The sequence below is a fragment of the Rhinoraja longicauda genome, chromosome 14, assembly GCF_053455715.1.
Source record: "Rhinoraja longicauda isolate Sanriku21f chromosome 14, sRhiLon1.1, whole genome shotgun sequence".
In the NCBI taxonomy this organism is placed as follows: domain Eukaryota; kingdom Metazoa; phylum Chordata; class Chondrichthyes; order Rajiformes; family Arhynchobatidae; genus Rhinoraja; species Rhinoraja longicauda.
Genome location: NC_135966.1, coordinates 31,188,219 through 31,209,594, shown reverse-complemented (window position 1 = coordinate 31,209,594; position 21,376 = coordinate 31,188,219). Strand labels below are relative to the sequence as shown.

The following is a 21,376-nucleotide window of genomic DNA, read 5'->3' as shown; positions in this document are numbered from 1 at the left end:
TTGATCACATCGGATGCACACAAGCGGACTGACACAATCCTTTTGCGGCCCAGTGGTCCCACAGCGCCATAGACCTGGGTTCCATCTTGACCTGTGTGATCGCGAGGGTTTCCTCCGGGTGCTCCGGTTTCCTCGCCCATCCAAAAGACGCGTGGGTTTGCAGGTTAATTAGCCCTCTGTAAAATGTCCTCGTCTTATTGTTCTACTTCCAAGGAAACACATCACCAAAGAAATACCCTCGAGAACCTTGAAATTGTTGTCATACATTTAGAAATTTATCGTGGGTACAATAAGAGCATCATTTTAGAAACTACCCGGGCTAAAGGACTGAGCGCATAATTTCTCTGTCCTCAAAACAAATATACCATATTCAAATGCCGTTAGCGAAGTCGAGTTTTCACGTGGCCGATTGGGAGAAGAGAAAATAGTTTATTTAAAAGGGCTGGGGCCGAGTGGGTCGAATCGTTTTACATAAATACTGCGGTGATTCTAGGCATAACAATCAAAATCAAGGCCTTTGGATTACTGGAGAGATATTAACTGAGATAAAATTGATTCACTGAAGCAAACTCGCGAAATGAAGGCAGCAAACGGTAAAATTAACAGATTTCTGTAAATCTTCGATTTTAAATAAAGACTATTCTTTGAAGAATAGCTCAAGAATACAAACATGATAGTATTGTAAGCAGGAAAAGATAAAAAGCCTGGAGGATTTCAGCGGATCAGACAGCATTTGTAGTGGGAATGTAGCATACTTATTCAGTCTGGATACTGACCCACCATCTACTGCTGATCCTGTCTATTCCTTTCACAGCTGCCGCCTGACCCTCAAATGTAAGGGGGAAATATACAATTATTGGCATGACCCTCATCAGCATTAATGTCCAGAGGGATCATGGGGATCCAACACCATAGTTCCCTGAAAGTGGCAACAATAGTGACTAGAGTGGCAAAGAAGGCACAGAGTATAAGAGTCAGGATATCATGATGCAGCTTTATAGGACTTAGGCTAGGTAATACCTGGGATGTTGCGTGCTGTTCTGATCGCCCCATTCGAGGAGCGGTGTGGAGGCTTTGAAAAACAGGGTGCGGAGGGGGTTTAGCAGAATGTTGCCTGGATTAGGGGGTATGAGCTAGAGGGAGAAGTTGGACAGACAGATTGTTTTCTCTGGAACGCCGGAGGTTGCGGGGAGTCCTGATATAAGTTTATACACATGCGAGGCATTGATATGGTAGACAATCAGAACCTTTTTCCCAGGATGAAAAAAGACAAGAGGGTATAGCTTTGAATTGAGAGGGGCAAAGTTAAAGGGAGATGTCCGGGGCAACTTTTTTTACACAGAGGGTGAGTGCCTCAGACCTGCTGCCAGGGGTGGTGGCTGAGGTCGATAAGACAGTGTCTTTTAAGAGGCTTTTGGCTAGGCAGGTGGACAAGAGATGGGGGGGGGGGGTATTGGGATCATGTTCGGCACAGACGTTGCGGGCTGAAGGTCCCGCTCATGCGCTGTACTGTTCTATGTTCTATGATCCACTGGGTTCCTCCAGTCTTTCGTCTTTGTTAAAGATGTCAGCATCTGCAGTTTATTATCCCTGCTAGTGTTATGTTCAGATACATTGATGGATGCTGAGAACAAGATGCGTATCTATCTGTGTGGGAAGGAACTGCAGATGCTGGTTTAAACCGAAGATAAACACAAAGTGCTGGAGTAACAGCGGGTCAGGCAGCATCTCTGGAGAGAAGGAATGGGTGACGTTTCGAGTCGAGATCCTTCCTCAGACAGCACGTTGATTTTCATTTTTAGAAAAAAAATTCGGGTTGGGTGAAAATATCGAAACAGATCGGCTCACATTTTAGTGGCTCACATTTTAGTGGCTCACATTTTAGTGGTCAACTTCGTACCAGGGCTCACGTTTTAGTGGTCAACTTGGTACCAGGGCTCACATTTTAGTGGTCAACTTGATACTTTAGGATCAAAGTTCTCTTCTCAATTCCAACATCAATGGAGAAGAATACGTGGAAATTAAAGAAAATCGGACCATTTCTGAGGAGCATAATGAGATGCACACCATCTCAAATGATATGCGTTTGAAATCATGTTCGGCACAAACATTGTGGGCCTCAGGGCATGTGTTGTACTGTCCATGTGTTGTACTATGTTCTATGTTCTATGTAAATATCACTGGGAGAAGACAAATAAGAGGTGGAAAAGGAGGGACCCAGGGTGAAATTGGAACAGGATTGATGGTCAAGACAGGATTAAGTTTCTTCTCATTTTTTTCTTAAAATATGCTTTCCATGTCGTATATATTCTGAGCAGACATCAACAAAACAAATGATCTGGCCATTTATCTCATTGGAAGCTTTATGAAAAGGCGCGGAAGTAGAACTAACTAGATTGCTCTTGTAAAGAGCTGGCGCGGACTTGACCCATGAATGACTTCTTCCGCACTTCTGTGATTCTACCAGTTTGACCTTTTGTAAACAAATCGATTATCAAGGAAGTGCAAATGTCCTTCTGTAATTGCAAGTCAATTGACAATACAATGACCCCGGATCACACAACCGTCAGGTAAATGCAAGTGTTTATAATTGAAGGAAACCCTTCCAAACAGAATGTTCACTCGGTCTCCGAATGTACCAGAGGCAGTTAATATGATGAAACCTTGTGTATGGTCTGCAAAACAAAGAATCTCACCGCGACATGTGATAATAAAGTATCAATTAATCAAGCAATCAATTAAAAACGTGAAGAGAGAAATCAGAGAATTTAGATTTTGTGAGTTTATTTATCAATGTATTTATCCTCTAACTCCTCACAAAAATTAAATTCCCTGATTTCTCTCGTCACATTTTTGATTGATTGCTTGATACGGAACCGGCAGATAGATCACAGGTTTAATGGGTGTATATTATTGACCAGGAAAAGAAAATGGTAGTGATAATGGAGAAATGCATCAAACTGGTGTACTGTTCTAACTCAGAATGATGACCGTGGAAACCCTGTGCATGCAACATTGCGTACAGTTCTGGAAATTCTGCTGAACTAGAAAAGGCAAAAAGTTACTTAAATACTCCGGGGAGAAAATGAGCTTGGGCTTGCAGCTTGAGAAAGGACAGGAGGGGGTGGTTTATTTTGGAATTCCAAATGAATGCGGCTGTTGTGTGTACAGAAGGAGGCAGGTGAGTGGAGCTCGCAGCGGCTTGCACGCAAGTTGAGAAATAAGCAACAGTCTAAGGGAATGAGTGTTTCTAAAAGCAGAATGAGACAATGGGAGGTTTTCAGCATAGCTCACCACTGATCATGTCCCCGTACAAATGAACAAGGACCTTGAACGAAAGGAAATGGAGTTGGAAAATTGGAGTATCATATCATATCATATATATACAGCCGGAAACAGGCCTTTTCGGCCCACCAAGTCCGTGCCGCCCAGCGATCCCCGTACATTAACACTATCCTACACCCACTAGGGACAATTTTTACATTTACCCAGCCAATTAACCTACATACCTGTACGTCTTTGGAGTAGTTTTGTCCAGTTTAGTCCTCGACTTCCTACCGCGAAAACCAGAGATTGGTAGCTGTTGGTTGGTGGAGTAAGAGAGATGTAAACCGAGAGATGGGGAATTTAACACCAAAAGCTCCCTATCCACGTACACGGTGGCACCTTCTGCATTCTTTCGGGACTTTGTACTTTCAAACCATTCCTGTCCCCCCCCCCCCCCATATTTCTGAGCAATATTATTTCACCACGAAATGGAAACAGAAGGACTCACATTTTCTTGCTTTTTCCTTCAGGTAAAGGTGTGGTTTCAGAACAGAAGGACCAAGTACAAGCGACAGAAGCTGGAGGAAGAGAGCCCCGACATGCAGCAGAAAAGGAAAGGAACTCAACACGTGAGCAGGTGGAGGATGGCCACCAGGCAGACCAGCCCGGAGGACATTGATGTGATTTCAGAAGATTAGAGGTCGCCTGGATTAAGACATAACCATTCCAATGTTTCAGTATAATTCGTGCAATGATGACTGCGAGCAGCCAGATAGATGGCTTGGGGTTATTAAATATTCAACACGTTTAATAATACTGGCCCATCGTGGAATTCCCGATTCCACTTCTGACCAAGTCACACGACACAAAGGTGGACTAAAAAAAAACTTCAACCGTGTGATTATAGTTTAATTAAAATGAATCTTTGTTAAGAAAACAGTTTGAGTTGAGCAAGTGGAAGACGGAGCGTTGTCGCTCGAGGCTGGTAGGCTGGTCGTGGGTGGAGCCCACGCCGTTCATTGAGCATTCAATTGGTTTCAGATGGATTTTGGTAGCATCCGGCGACTTCGCAGTTAATGCCACGGGGATTGTGTTTTCTTTTCACGTTTTAGGTCGGAGGATTAAAAAAATAAATATAAATGACCGCAAGGCCCGGCGTAGCCCTTGCCTGAACACAGGGAGATTTATGTGAATGAGATCAAAAAAATGTTCATTCGCAAGTTTCTACGGGTTTCAAACTGAGGAAGGGACGGTCTTAAGGAGGTCAGCGCCGAAGACCTAGTGTACGCGAATGGCACTGTATGATTCCCGTTACTTGATGTTAATGTCTCATCTCACCCCCTCCGCATAGATCTGTTTTATAATGGTCTTTTTGGTCGATTGTAAATAAACGTGTCACCAATGATATGTCCCATGCCACAAAATAATAAGGAAATATTTTTTCCACAATAAAATATATTGCAAAAAACCCCCATCTTTAGTAAAGGCTACATATGGCAAATTAATTCGCTCAATGCCCACGCGGAGAAGTGCGTGGTTGGAAGGGAGTCCCTGCTGTTCCTTATAACACCAGGCGATGCGGCAGCATTACAATGCAACTGTGGAGACACTGAAGACTGCAGATGCTGGAATCTTGAACCAAAAAAAAGTACAGGAGGAACTCAACGGGTCAGCCGGCATCTATGGGGGGGATGGACAGACAATTAACGGGTGGGGACTATTCTTCAGACTGACTGAGTGGGGAGAGAAAGCTAACAAAAAGAGAGCTATGGGGTGGAGCAAACGCGGGCAAATGATCGGCGGGTACTGGTGAAAGGTGGATGGGGGCAATTGGCAGATGGGTGGAGATAGTGAGAACTTCGAAGTAAGCATGATTTGAGAAGATTTTGTCTTGGGGCAGTAGAACGAAGACACAAGAGAGAGTGGACTAGGGAATTTTGAGAAAATAAAGACAGTGTTGGGGGAACTCAACAAGTCAGACAGCATCTGTGGAGGGAAACTGATAGATGACGTTTTGCGTCTGGAACTTCCCTCAGACTGATGGATGGGGGGGGGGGAGGGGGGAAGGTGGGGCAATGAGTGGCAAGTGATACGTTGATACAGGTGAGGGAGTGTTTGGCAGATCGAGCATAGAACAGCACAGCAAGAGGTACTTTGTGCTAAAGACCAAGACCGTCTCTTAACTACCTGCATATAAACCATATCTCTCCATTCTCTGCAAAACAAAATGCCTGTCCAAAAGTCTCTTAAATGCCACTGTCATATCTGCTCAACCATAATCCCTGGCAGCTTGTTCTAGGCACTCACCACCCTCTGGGTAAAAAACTTGCCTCCCACATCTCCCTTAACTGTTGCCCCTCTCACCTTAAAACAAACTCCTCTATTATTTGATTTTACCATTCTGGGAAAAGGTTTCTGCCTGTCTACCCTGTCTATGGTCAGAAGATCATAAGTGATAGGTGCAGAATTTGGCCATTTGACCCATTAAGTCTACTCCGCCATTCAATCATGGCTGATCTATCTCTCCCCCCTAACCCCATTCTCCTGCCTTCTCCGCACAACCCCGACACATGTACTAATCAAGAATCTATCTCTGCTATAAAAATATCCATTGACTTGGGTTCCACAGCCTGCTGTGGCAAAGAATTCCACAGATTCACCATTCTCATAATTTTATGTACAACTATTGGGTCTTCCTTCTGCCTCTGACATTCCAGGCAAACAATTCAAGTCTGTCCAACCTCTCCCTATACATAATAGCCCATAATCCAGCCATCTAATGGGTGGAAAAGTGAGGATTTATTCTAAGTAATAAATATACTTTGAGAAGATTTTGCAGTGGAGCAGCAAAATGGAGACACAGGAGACTGCAAATGCTGGAATCTCAAAAAAGATTCATCATGTGTCTATTTCCCTCCGAGGTTTCTTCCTGTGAGAAACTCATTGAGTTTCTCCATCACTTTAGCATAAAACTAGCTATTTTAATATTTCTTCTGGGACACCACTGAAACACGCATACAAAGAGTCACCCAAGAGAGCATTCACAAGTCAACACACAAACACAAATGACACACCACATAGTTGTGGATAATTTGGGAAATTACCGATATCTACAGATTGGGCCTACTGATTAAGATAGCACATGGTAATAATTCGAAATTCACTTGGATGAATACTAGTTCTAAAATTGGACTTACAGAAAGCAACAGCAGATTAGTGAATTATTCACTGTGGAATTCCCTAATCGATACACATGAACAAATCAAAAACAATCCTTACACTTGCAAATGTTCAACACAAGGAAGAAGAGCCAGTTATCCCATCCTAGTTCATTCATCCAAAGTGCCATTATGTATGTTTACATATGATGCAGGAATGATGACAGAGTTTGGATAAATCAAATCAAAATTACAAATCACAAAGAATCATTATAGTATTTTGTATGTCACAAAAAGTCCCACACATTAGAGCATGATCGGAAAAAGGTTGTCATCGAGGGTCCAAAAAGGATATAAAAAGACCCTGAAGGGAGTTATATACAGGCCTCCAAACAGTAGCGAGGATGTAGGATACAAATTACATCAGGAGGCACAATCGGTATGTAAGAAAGGCAATGTTACAGAGATCATGGAGGATTTCAATATGTAGGTTGACTGGCAAAATCAGGTTGGTACTTGATCCCTGGAGAAGGAATTTGTGGGGTGTCTACGAGGTTGCTTCTTAGAGCAGCTTGTGGCCAAGTCTATAAGGGAAAGGGCAATTCCAGATTTGGTGTGTGTAATGAACCTGATTTGATTTGGGGGCTTAAGGTAAATAACCCCAATGAGGTTGTGACCATAATATAATAAAATTTAACCTGCAATTTGAGATGGAGAAGATGAAATCAGGTGTGTTGGTAATACTGTTGGATAAAGGTGACTACAGAGGAATGAGGAGGAAGCTGGCTAAAGATGAATGGAAAGGGGACCTAGCAAGAATGACAGTGGAGCAGCAATGGCAAGAATTTCTGGAAGTAATCCAAAAGATGCAGGATCCTTTCATCCCAAAGAGGAAGGGAAATTCTAAGGGGAGAGTAAGGCAACTGTGGCAGACTAAGTCAAAGACAGCATAAAAGTATAAGAGAAGGCTTATAATATTGAAAAGGCAACCGTGAAGCTGGAGGATAGCAAAGCTTTTAATAAGGAACAGCAGGGAACTAAAAAGGCAATAGGGGGAGAAAAGATAAAATATGAAGGTAAGCTAGCCGAACATTTCTTCAGATATATAAAGAAAAAAGAGAGGCAATGGTGGACATTAGAATGCTGGAAAATGATGCATTTGGGAAAGTAGTTATGGGGAATAGAGAAATGGCAGACAAATTGAATATTTTTTTGTGTTACTCTTCAGAGTGGAACACACCAGCAATACGCCAGAAATTCAAGAGAGTTAGGGGACAGAAGTTAGTGGAGTTGCTATTACTAAAGAGAAAATACTCGGGAAAACTGAAAGAACTTAAGGTGGATGTCGCCTGGACCAGATAGACCACACCCCAGGGTTCTTCAAGAGGTAGCTTTAGAGATTGTGGAGGCATGAGCAGTGATCTTTCAAGAATCATTAGAGTTAGGAGTGGTCCCAGAGGACTGGTACATTTAAATGGTACTCCACTGTTCCTGAAAGGAGCAAGGCAAAAGAGGGGAAACTATATGCCAGTTAGCCTAACCTCAGAGGTTGATCAGATTTTAGCGCCCATTATTAAGGATGAGGTTTCCAAGTACCGAGCAGCACATGATAAAATGGGCTGAAGTCAACATGGTTTTGTGAAGGGGAGAACTTGACTGACTAATCAGTTGGAATTCTTTGAGGAATTAAATAACTGGCTGGACAAAGGAGAGTTAGTGGATGTTGTTTACTTGGATTTTCAAAAGTCCTTTGATAAAGTGCGGCATGTGAGCCCATGGTATTAGAGAGAAGATACTAGCATGGATAGAAGATTGGCTGAAGAGCAGAAGGCAGCAAGTGGGGATAAAGTGGGCCTTTTCTGGTTGGCTGCAGGTGAGTTGCGGTGTTCCACGGGGTTGGTGTTTAGTCTGCTACTTTTTACATTGTCTATCAATGATTTGGATAGAGAGGCAGGTAATGCACAGGAAGCAGGGAGTCTGCAGAAGAACAAGTTGGGAGAGAGGGCAAAGAAGTGGCAGATGGAATATGGAGTAGCAAAGTGTGCTGTCATGTACTTTGGTCGTAGGAATAAAGGTGTAGATTATTTTCTAAATGTGGAGAGGAATCAGAAATGGGAGGTGCAGAGGGACTCAGGCGTGCTGGTGCAGGATTCCCAAAAGGCTAATTATCAGGTTGAATCGGTAGTAAGTAAGGCAAATGCAATGTTAGCATTCATTTCGAGAGGACGAGAATATAAATGCAGGGATGTAATGTAGAGGCTTCAGAAGACACTGGTCAGTCCATATTTGGAGGATTGTGAGGAGTTTTGAGCCCCATATTTTAGGAGGGATGTGCTGGCATTGGAGAGGTTGCAGAGGAGGTTTACGAGAATAATCCCAGGGATCATTGAGTGTTTGATGGCTCTGGGCTTGTACCCACTCTAGTTTAGAAGGTTGAGGGGAGACTTCATTGAAACTTACCAAATGATGAAAGGTCAGTGTTAGAGTTGCTGCCTTACAGCGCCAGGGCCCGGGTTCGATCCTGACTATGAGTGTTGTCTGTAGGGAGTTTGTACATTTTCTATGTGACTACGTGGGTTTTCTCTGGGTGCTATCCCACACTCCAAAGATGTACAGGTTTGTAGGTTAATTGGCTTCAGTAATTTGTAAATTGTTTCCGAGTGTGTAAGATAGTATTAGTGTACAGGGATCGATGGCCGGCGCGGGCAGGGTGGGTTAAAGGGCCTGTTTCCATGTTGCATCCTTAAGGGCTAAAGCCTAGACGGAATTGATGTGGAAAAGGTGTTTCTGCTAATAGGAGAGTCTAGGATCAGAGGGCTCAGCCTCAGAATAAAAGGATGTAACTTTAGAAAGGAGATGAGGAGGAATTTCTTTAGCCAGAGGGTGGAGATTCTGTGAAATTCATTGCCACAGGTGGCAGCAGAGGTTAAACCTTTGGGTATTTTTAAAGAGGAGATTGACAGGTTCTTGATTGGTAAGGGTGTCAAAGGTTATGGGGAGAAGGAGGAGAATGGGGTTGAGAAGGAAAGATAGATCAGCCATGAATGGCAGAGTAGACTCAATGGTAGAGTAGACTCAATGGCAGAGTAGACTCAATGGCAGAGTAGACTCAATGGCAGAGTAGACTCAATGGCAGAGTAGACTCAATGGCAGAGTAGACTCAATGGCAGAGTAGACTCAATGGCAGAGTAGACTCAATGGGCCGAATTAATACTCTTCCTATGACCCAAACTGATCAAACTCAGGAGATATATCTACTTTCATACATTTTAAGACTTACTCCTTGAATGGAATATGGACTGTCCTCATGACATCACCATTAAGTTCCCAAAATTCCCTCATCTTCATGACTTTTTCTATCGTAAAAACAGAGGAGAAATATTCATTGAGGATATCGCCCATTTCCTGCAGCTTAACACTTAGATGACCAGTTTTATTTCTATTATTTCTTTATTTCTATTCTCTCTCCAATTACTTTTCCCCATTAATATACATAAAACTCTTTGGATTCTCCTTATCTCTTCCCAGAGATCACCCATGCCTCCTTCTTTTTCCTGAACAGAGTCTCAATTTCTCATCCTCTAGGGTTCCTTACCCCTCACCTGTGCCACACTCTACAAGGTGCGTGTATACCTTGAACTCTCACTATCCTCAAAACTCTGCTCTAAAAGCTTGGGAATGACTTACTTTATCAAAGGCATTTTGGAAATACAAGCTGGTTTCGTTACACTTTGTTTCCCTGCATAGAACATAGATTATAGAACAGTACAGCACAGGAACAGGCTCATTGGAGCATAATGTTGCGCCGAACTTGATGGCCAAGTTAAACCGATCTCATCTGGCTGTACCTGATGTACATTACTCAGTTCCTGCACTTCCATGTGTCGATCTTAAAGTCTCTTAAATGCCATTATCATATCTGCCCCCACCACCATCCCTGGCATAATGGACCAGACCCCCACCCTCTCTGTGTAAAAAAGGTTGCCCTGAACATCTCCATTACACTTCCTGCACCTCATCTAATAACCATGTCCTCTAATATTGGACTTTTCCACCCTGGGAAAAAGGTTCTAACTGTCTACCCATCTATGCTTTTCATAATTTTATATACTTCTATCAAGTCTCCTCTCAGCCTCTGACATTTCATCCTCTCAAAAGCCTCCACATCCTTCCTGTATTGGGGCAACCAGAACTGCACACATTACTTCAAATGTGCAGGAAGGAATAGCAGATGCTGGTTTATACTGAAGATAGACATAAAATGCTGGAGTAACTCAACAGGTCAGGTGGCATCTCTGGAGAAAAGGAGTAGGTGACGTTTTGGGTCGGAACCCTTTTTCAGACTGGTCTTCAATCTGTAGTTGATGACCCGAAACATCATCGATTCCTTTTCACCAGAGATGCTGCCTGACCCGCTGAATTATGGCCCATGCCAACCAAGATGCTTCATCTACACTCGTCCCTCCTGCCTGTGCTTGGCCCATGTTGCTCTAAACCTTTCTATGCATGTATATATCCAAACATCTTAAATGCTGTTATAGTACCTGCCTAAACTACCCCCTCTTGCAGGTTATTCTGTATACCCACCAACCACTGCGTGAAAATATTGCCCCTCAGGCTCCTATTAAATCTTTTCCTCTCACTTTAAACCTATGCCTTCTTGTTCTTGATTCCCTGACTCCGAGTAAAAGACTCTATGCGTCTACCCCAACTATTTCCCTCATGCCTTCTACATTTCTATAAAATCATATACCTGCACTCCAAGGAATGACATCCTAGCCTGTCCAACCTGTCCCTATAACTAATTTTTGATAACCATTTTCTCCATCTACAATACTATCTACTTTAGTGACATCTGCAAACTTATTAATCATGCCTTATACATTCTCATCCAAGTAATTGATATAAACCCACAAAAAGCAATAGGCCTGGCACTGATCCCTAAGACACAACATTGGTCACCAGCCTCCAGTCCAAAACTAAACTTCCACCAACACCCTCTGCTTCCTTCCATGAAGCCAATTTTCTATCCAGTCCACTAGCTCTCCTTGGATTGCTAACCTTCCAGAGTAGCCTACCATGCAGAACCTTGCTGAATGCCTTTTGACTTTAGAGACAGTGAGGGAACTGGCCCTTTGACCCCCTGAATCCACACTAACCAGTGCTCACCTCGTATACTAGCACCTACACACTAGGGGTCATTCACAATTTTACTGAACCCAATTAACCTACAAACCTCTACGTCTTTGGAGTGTGGTGGGAAACCCACATGGTCACATTGAGAACGTGCAAACTTTGTGCAGACAGCACCCATAGTCAGGATCTAACTCGACTCTCTGGCAGCAACTCCACAGCAACTCCACCGCTGCACCACTGTGCTGCTCCGCCTTTGCTCAGCTTTTAAATCCTTACAGACTTAAAAATGTTATATTCTTCCGGTTTATTTCTTAAGTCTTTGTGCTCTTCCTATCAATGTACTCTTCTGCCTTCAAAGGTTCCTTTTCTTTTTTTGAATTTGTTCTGAATGAATAACACATTGAGGTGTTTCTCCTGCCTGTCTCCAACACACCCAAATGGTCATTCTAAACGCAGAAAAGATTTACCGGGATAGCAATAGTGCAGTTAAGTACCAATTGGCAAATGCTTCTAACATTTACTATCTGTAGTTAAATTACAGAAAATCCCGTGAAAATTAAATAAATGATGTTATAATTGATGTTAAATGATAAGTGTGGCACTAAACACATTAATTATTGCTTGCACGATACACATGCATTTTATTGGCAATTGGTTCTTATTAGGCTGATACCTTTGTTTATATAAAAGCTACTCATTTTTAATTTCCTTTTCCTTTATACTTAATTATGACATTCTAACTCGATGAGTTTCCTGTACATTCTGCTCCTTATATGGCCTCCAGCCAGAACAGTATATCGTTTAACATTTTTGTTCATATTCCAAGAGATTCCTTTGCTATTGCTGAAAGCACATATTTGCTGTTAATCTGTGGGTTGAAGTACAATAAATCCACCACAAAAACTGTTTCAGAAAAGCAATGCTTTTCAATTATTTCATGGCAAGTCTTCGTGTTGCACTGAAGTTGAAAGAAACAATTAGAAGCAAGTCAAATGATTTCAGAAGATAGAAGATTTTTAATTTAGTTTAGTTTAGAGATATGGCGTGGAAACAGGCCCTTCGGCCCACTGAGTCTGCGCCGACCATCGTTCCCCACACACTAACACTACCCTACACACACTCGAGGGACAATTTACAATTTTACCAAAGCCAAATAGTCTGTAAACCTGTGCATCTTTGGAGTGTGGGAGGAAACTGGAGCTTCCCGGAGAAAACTCAAGCAGGTCACGGGGAGAATGTACAAACTACGTACAGACAGCACCCGTAGTCAGGATCGAACCTAGATCTCTGGCGCTGTAAGGCAGCAACTCTACCGCTGTGCCACCATGCCGCCCAACGATGTCAATCATGTGACCGTTTTCACAGTATCTTTTGTTTACGTGGTCCCAGCACTTCTCTCTCTACTTCTCTCTCTACTTCTCTCTCTACTTCTCTCTCTCTCTCTCTCTCTCTCTCGCAATATCCTCCCAAAGCCTGCTGATTGACATCAAGTTTCCAGCTACATATACCCCACCTTTGATCCATTGAGGTTTTAGCACATTGGATCACTCTGGCCATATTTCCTCTCGTACAATGTTGATATCTAAGGCACGCCATGTTACAATTTTCTACAAAGCATACCCATGCAAATAGAAGTTTAAAACTGTAATGCTACGCTTAAAGCATCAATTCCCTTAACATTTACCGTATCGGTACATGTTTTAAATGCTATTTGCTGCCTCTATAATTTAGCAGTTATTATTCATTCCTCTTTAACATTTGACATTTCTGATCTTAGATCACGCTTCTGCAGGTACAATTCTATGTTTAGCTTTCTCTCCATTCCAACTTTCCAATGTTTAAACATCATTAATGTATACATTTCATATATCAAAATAAAAGCCATTACAATGATAGCACTGGGGGATGTAATCATTACCCATGGGTGAATTTGTAGATTTGTAGCTTAGTTCCAAATATCATCCCACCAGCTGGTTTCTATAATTTCATTAATATTCTTCTCAATCTCTTCAGTGTGCTGGATGACCTAAATGAATGTACTGTGGGCATTAATTAGCTGTTCCTTAATCCATTTTAAGTCCTCAGGCAGAAACTTAAATTCAGTTATATACTTTTGAAAGTATTAGCCTAAATCTCTTGTTATTCCCTCGGTAACTTCCATTGTGATTTCATTATGTTCATGGATATCAATCAAATCGATTTTACATATTCTGGCAGGTATTTGTGGGTTAGCACAGAAGGTAGTATTAGTAATAGTCTGAACACAGTACTGACATTCTTGTAAAGAAGTGGTTATACAGTATTCCCATTTCCCTTGATATGCGACCTTGGTGATATCGACCCTGAGTGTCCGAGCTTCCAGAATGCAATTTAAGTTTCGTTTAGTCTCAAATCCACACAATGCTTGTTCATTAGCGTATATAGGGTATGGACATACAACAATCTTTCAGGTTTTTTGGCATTTAGCCATGGCTGCAGCTTCCAATCCTACATGCTTTTCATAAGGCAGAATGTCTTCATGTCCAAGTTGTATGCCTTCTCTAATAACGCCTATATTTTTTATCTGGTAAAGTTCCATCCTGTTTGTCCTAAGGAATTATTGGAATTCTCAGTATCATTCCAAATGCTTTCTCGAAGCTCCACCACAATCTTCCTTGAACCAGACTTTAATTAATCGGCAGAATTGACACCTTGGTATCCCTGGATGCATTTTTTTATTTGTTAAATTTCCCAATTGTTCATGGCTAATCCAAGAGGGGACTCTTCTTTGGTCAACCTGCTGAAGATTTTCTCTCAGTTGTTCTAGCATCCGATTTCCATAAATATTACACAGCCCCTGGTTTGCTGGAACTCATAATCTTTAATCTTCTTTATGATCTGATTCATTGTTTTTGCACAGCCTTCTAGAATTGTGACCACTGGTCCATCTGCCCAGCATATTTACTTTGTGCCTAGCTTCTTCTTCTTATTATTCAGTTTTGCCAAAACTTGCATGATTTTCTGAGTGAGGCTTTGCCATCTAGTTTTTCCCGATCGAGGGCATTGTCAGTAAATATTGTAGCACTAAAGGCTGTGCCTACATCATTAATTATACCTCTTCGCATATAGGTTTTCACTTTGGGGTTTCCTGGTGCACAATCAGTGATCCTACAATTGGGATTCCAATTTTCCTTCCATCATCCACTTCCCAACTTTGGACTATTCACAAGTTGGATTTTGTTTTCATTAGTGCATTTATCACGTAACGTACTGTATCTATACCACAATATGCTAGAATTGTCCCATGTCCAAGGGGCAAATCCTCTGTTAGACTATGAATCAGTCTGACACTGATCAGTATCGCATGTGTTATCGGTGCAATCAATGACTTCATTTGCATATCATTTATCTGTAAAACATAAAATGATTTCTGTTCAGTTTAGTTTAGTTTAGAGATACGGCACAGAAACAGGCCCTTCAGCCCACGAGCCCGCGCTGATCAGCAATCCACGCACACTAACACTAACCCTACACACATGCGAGAGACAATTTACAATTTTACCGAGCCAAATTAGCCTACAAACGTGTACATCTTTGGAGTGTGGGAGGAAAATGGAGTACCCAGAGAAAATCCGTAGTCAGGATCGAACCTGGGACTCTGGTGCTGTAAGGCAGCAACTCTACCGCTGCACCACCGTGCCACCCTGTTCTTATTTACAGTTCTTGGAACAGGCTTCGGAGCCAGTATTCTAATATTTCTCCAACTTCCTTTTTCTCTTGCTTCTTCATGGTAGGCTGTATGCTGGGGTTATCTGATCATTCTCCCTGGTTTGTTCCACTTGGGGAGCATGTGATAATGGTTGATGGATGGGAGTCGGAGACAATGTCTCGCATGCATCCGTCAGGATGTGGTACTGGTGGTCACTTTGCTCACTGATTGATTTAAATTAATTGACATGAATTGATTAATTGACAACACCTCTCACAATAATTCTCAAAATCAAAGCCCGACAAGGATGCGTTTTCAGTCTCCTATTCTAAGGCTCCCCTCGGTCATGGCTGACCATGGGTGATGCATCCTGGTTGTTGGCTGCTTGCTCCAAACCTCGGCTAGAGCAGCATCGATATGTGGGTCGGATGCAAGCCTGGGTGATGTCATATGAAGGACAGGCTGTTGCCCATGCAGCACGTCCCCCCTCTCCACATCGCTGATCGATGTCACCTCAGTACACATGACAGTAATAAACCTAAACCTAATGTGTAACATTAAGATACAAGTAGTAAATATCTACTTATGAAAGTGCATGTGCTGCAGATACTGCTCTCAAACAGGTATTAATGAAGTGTGAGGTCTTGGAAGTCTTGATTAATGCTGTTCGAGTCATTTCAAGGTAGGTCACATTGGACCATGAAAGAATTTATGCACAGGCTTCCACTCCCTGAAAGGCAACTTATTAATGTTAGGAGATTATGACAGAGCAGCAGTCTCCCACAAATGTTACATTGGGATCCTGATGTATAAAGGCTTCAAGAGGTCTGATACATTCCACCTTGCCACTGATGAAATATGCTTTAGTATTCCTGAAGTGAACTTGCCAATCTGACTTACATTTATGTACAGAGTTCTACAATAACTTTCACAGTCAAAACTACTTTGCATTGAATGTGACACTATAACTGCGCCTTAAATTGCTCATCATACACAACAGCTTCAAAAGTTGCAGCTACTTAGATTTTATGTTTGCATCAGCTTTTTTCAATTGATATAATTAGTTTTCTTTAATTAATACTTAGAATGTAATGAGAAAATCAGCCGTTTCCTGGACAACATTAGCACGTTGATGCAGAGTGTTGTTCATATCGTACTTTATACGCACTTGCAATGTGTATTTTGAAAAAAGTGCTAATTATATGTACTATATAAATTTCTCTCCACATGTGCATTCCTCGGGCCTGTATTTATGCATATATATGAATTTTGTCCATGAATTCTAGTTATTGCAGGTGTTCAAATCAAATTTCCAATACTTTCCAAATAACAATATGTTTTAAGAGCAGCATAACATTTAAATTATACAAGCAATTAGGCTTGTATACACTGGAATTTAGAAGGATGAGGGGGGATCTTATTGAAACATATAAGATAATTAGGGGATTGGACACATTAGAGGCAGGAAACATGTTCCCAATGTTGGGGGAGTCCAGAACAAGGGGCCACAGTTTAAGAATAAGGGGTAGGCCATTTAGAACGGAGATGAGGAAGAACTTTTTCAGTCAGAGAGTGGTGAAGGTGTGGAATTCTCTGCCTCAGAAGGCAGTGGAGGCCAGTTCGTTGGATGCTTTCAAGAGAGAGCTGGATAGAGCTCTTAAGGATAGCGGAGTGAGGGGGTATGGGGAGAAGGCAGGAACGGGGTACTGATTGAGAGTGATCAGCCATGATCGCATTGAATGGCGGTGCTGGCTCGAAGGGCTGAATGGCCTACTCCTGCACCTATTGTCTATTGTCTATAACATTAGATGTATAGTTTAACAATTTCTAAAAATGGACCTTCGCACAGCATTCTGTTAGTGTCCATAATTCAATCAGCAAAGTTGTACCGAATACATGAGAAAATCATTAATGGTTCTAATTGGTTGCTGGAAGGTATTGTTATTTGTCTCAGCAATTTAAGCAACAGGAAAATAACTTACTGAAAACTGAGAAGCACGAGAACAGTGTTTGAGATCCAAATATGACATGAATTTTAGTTAATAACAAACATTTCAACTACGCATTTCCTTACTTTTGTTGTAATGGTCCACTGCAATGTAATGGTGGTGATTTTCTTTTTATGAACAATGGGCTGAATGCTTTGGTCAAAATAGCAGGCAAACAACAGTGAAACCAAAGCGAGTCCTGGAGTTCCTCACAAGAACTGGGAAACAATGTAAGAGACTTGCAGACTGATCTTAAAGAGCAGATCACTAAGTTATGAATACACATTGAGTGCAATGACAGAGCCCAGTCTTCTCTGAGGCCTCTGCTGTGGAATTGCCACTTGTGTCCTCCGTCAGGTCACACCTATTGATTTTAATGGCAATTACTAGGTGAAGATATTGGAGCCAAAAGAAAGTTACATATGTCACTGAATGTTTTGAACTGGATATCTTTTTCCGTCTGTTTTTAAATTAAATTTATTTTCTAAGATGTTGAATTGTTAAATAATTTATACGTTTCTAAACCTCTTGACTCTTAGCATCCAGCCTATTTTACTGGGGGGTGGATTTTGCTTCGTAGATTTTCAGTGGGAAGACTGGGCCAGTCAGACCTAAGCCGCTGTTCTTGGGCATGTGTCTGTTTCCTGTGCTATTTTAGCTGCTGTTACCAGCCCATCCCCTCATGCTCATTCCCAGTTACTTTCCCAATCCAATGGTACTGCCAGACAAATTCTCCTTCAATACAATAGTGTAGATTTGCACCCAGATATCAGCACCCAAAGGCAGCAGTCAAGGGGTAGTTGTGGCGGGTTATTTTTTTGATGTGGGTTAGTCTTGGTTCACTGTTATTTGTTATCTATGTTAACAATTAACAATTAGGATGACAATGTAGTTAACATTGTTAACAAACTTGCAGATGACACCAAAGTTGGTGGTATAAACCTACGCTCTCTAGGTCTTGATTCCCTGGGAATAAGACAATGTGCATTCAGCATTATCTATTCCCCTCACGATTTTATAATTACAAAAGACCACGTAATAAAATCCGAACTTGCCAAACCTCTCTGAAGAGCACACATCCAGGATCAGGTGTTAGTCCTCTGGTGCATAGGACCTGAACGCCTCGGTGTGGCTGCAAAATATTTTCAAGGGGGATGGTGAACATGCAGTGGTTGTTGTGCACATCAGTGCCAGTAACATAGGTAGGAAAATAGATGAGATCCTGTGGGGTGAATCCAGGTATTAAGAGGTTAATATCAGGACCGTGAGGTTGGCAAACTCTGGATTACTCTGAGTGCCATTTGCTCTTGAGGGCAGGAACAGAAGGATAGGACAGATGAATGTGAATGGATTTCAGGTTTTTAAATTATTGGGATCTCTTTTGGGGCAGAGGTGACCTGTACAAGAGGGACATGTTGCACCTGAATTGAAGTGAGACCAATATCCTAGGAAAGAGATTTGCTAGCGCTATTCAGACGCGTTAAACAAGATTGGTAGGGGGTAGGATCACAGAGCAGAAAGAAGGCAGTTGAGAAGTTGGGAACAAATGCTATAGTCCAAGAGGAAGCCTAGCATACAGAACAGGCAAGTGAACAGCACAAAGATCTAGAAGCTCAGTAAGTAAGGCAGACAATCTCTGAGAGAGGGGCAGGGCTGGAAGCAGAATGTACATTGCCTTTTAGATCTGGGTGTTCATAACTACAGTGCTTAGAGGGAATCCCAGTGAAGTTATATGGGGAAGGTCCACTTTGATTGGACTGTATTTCAGGCCTCCTGCACCAATCAGTGTGAATTAGAGACACATGTGTAAAGGGAAATTGCAGAAAGCTGTAAATATGACAGGGCAGTGGGAGATTCCAATTTAGTTTAGTTTAGTTTAGTTTTAGTTTAGTATAGTTAAATTTAGAAATACAGCGAGGAAACAGGCCCTTCGGCCCACCGAGTCCACACCTGTTCACTCTAATTCTATCCACGCTAGGAACATTTTCCAAAGGCCAATTAACCTAAAATCTGCACATCTTTGGAATATGGGAGGATACCAGAGTACCCAGAGGAAACCCATGTGGTCACAGGGAGAATGTACAAACTCCATTCAATCAGCATCCATAGTCAGGATCGAATCCGGTCTCTGGCATATGGTCTTTTTGCTGACCGGACAGCAAGCAACAAAAAAGCTTTTCACTGTACCTTAGTACACGCGACAATAATAATAAACGAAACTAAACTACCACTGTGTCACTGTGCTGCCCAACTTCCCTAATATTGGCAGGGAGTTCCATAGCAGGGGTGGATGGAATGGAATTTGTTAAATCATTCCAATAAAGCTTTTTAAATCAATATATAAAGAGAGCTCTATTAGATGTGCACTACTGAACATCCGCTCAAGGAAGGAGGTATGACAAGTGACAGTAGTGCCAGTGGGAGAGTGCTTAAGGATCAGTGACCATAATTCTATTAGTTTTAAGTATTAATAGAGAAGGATAGAACTAGCCCAGTCTGAAGAAGGGGTGCGAGCTGAAACGTCACCTATTCCTTTTCTCCAGAGATGCTGCCTGACCCGCTGAGTTACTCCAGCACTTTGTGTCAATCTTTGGTCCAAGTCAAGGCGCTACATTGCAGCAAGACCGATTTTGCAGGCATTAGGCAGGTAAGAGGATGGCTGGGAAATGTGACGCTTTCAAACATGAGATAATAAGATACGGATGCAGCGTGCTCCTGTTGGAATGAAGGATAAGGCTTGCAGTTTGAGGGAAGCCTGTTTGATGGGAGATGTTGAGGATCTGATCAGGAAAAAGAAGGAGGCATGAATCAGATGTAGCTGGTCAGGATCAGTCGAATCTCTCCTCTAGTATGTGTAGGGATTCACAAGATGGCAAATGGGAGGGCAAAAAGAGAACATGAAATGGATTTGGCAAGCAAGGTAAAGGAACATTGAGTCATAGACTACACAGCATGTAAATAGACCCTTCGGCCCAACTAGTCCATGCCGACCAAAATGCCCCATCTACACTAGTTGGGCCTATATCTTCCAAAATCTTTCCTATCCATGTACCTGTCCAAATGTCTTTAAAATTTTTGTTATAGCACCTGCCTCAACTATCTCTTTTGACAGCACATTCCATATTCCCACCACCCTCTGTGTGAAAAAAAATGCTGCCCCATTTCCTATTAAATCTTCCGGGGAAAATCTTTCCCCCCTCACCATAAACCTATCTCCTCTGGTTCTTGATTCCCCTACTCTGGGTAAATGTCTTTGTGCATCTACTCTATCTATTCCCCTCATCATCTTTTACAGGAATAAAGTTCTAGCCTGTTCAACCTCTCCCTATAGCTCAGGCCCGTGAGTCTTGACACCATCCTTGTAAAACCTCTCTGCATCCTTTCCAGCTTAACAACATCTTTCCTATAGTAGGCTGACCAAAACTGAACATAAATAATTCAAATGTGGCTTCACGAATGTCCTGCACATATGTAACATAACAGCCCAACTTCTATACTTAACACCCTCGCTGATGAAGAACAATCTACCGAAAGCCTTGTTGACCACCCTATTTACCTGTGATGCAACTTTCAAGGAACTATGTACCTGCACTCCGAGATCCCTCTGCTCAATAACATTCCCCAGAGGCCTGCCATTTACTGTGAAGAACCTGCCCTACTTTGACACCCCACAATGTATCACCTTCACTTACGTGCATTGAACATCATTAATCATTCTTTAGCTCACTTGCCCAACTGATCAAGATCCTGCTGTAATTTTTGATAACATCAAAGCTATCTACCATACCACTCACTTTACTGTCATCTGCAAACTTACTAATCATGCCTTGTACGTTGTCATCCAAATCGTTGGTAGAAACCACCAACAGCAATGGGGACCAACACCGATCCCTGAGGCATACCACTGGTCACTGGCCTCCCGTCCAAAAAAAACACCTTCCACCGTCACCCTCTGCTTCTTTCCGTGAAGCATCAGTTCTTGCCTTACACTGCCAGTGCCTGGGGTTCGATCCTGACCATGGGGGCTGTCTTTTCAGAGTTTGTATGTTCTCCCTGTGATCACATGGGTTTTCTCTGGGTTCTCCAGTTTCCTCCCCCACTTCAAAGACGCCCAAGTTTGAACGTGAATTGGCTTTATT

At 42.2% G+C, this 21,376-nt stretch overlaps 1 protein-coding gene across 1 annotated transcript in view; it reads left to right on the top strand.

The window, feature by feature from the left end:
- emx3 (empty spiracles homeobox 3) overlaps positions 1-4,733 on the top strand; it is a 32,530-nt gene extending 27,797 nt beyond the window's left edge. Inside the window, exon 3 of the mRNA XM_078411144.1 lies at positions 3,798-4,733. Coding sequence (XP_078267270.1) covers positions 3,798-3,965 — 168 coding nt within the window. The 3' untranslated portion in view covers positions 3,966-4,733. The remainder of the gene's footprint in view (positions 1-3,797) is intronic.
- Positions 4,734-21,376: the final 16,643 nt, after the last annotated feature.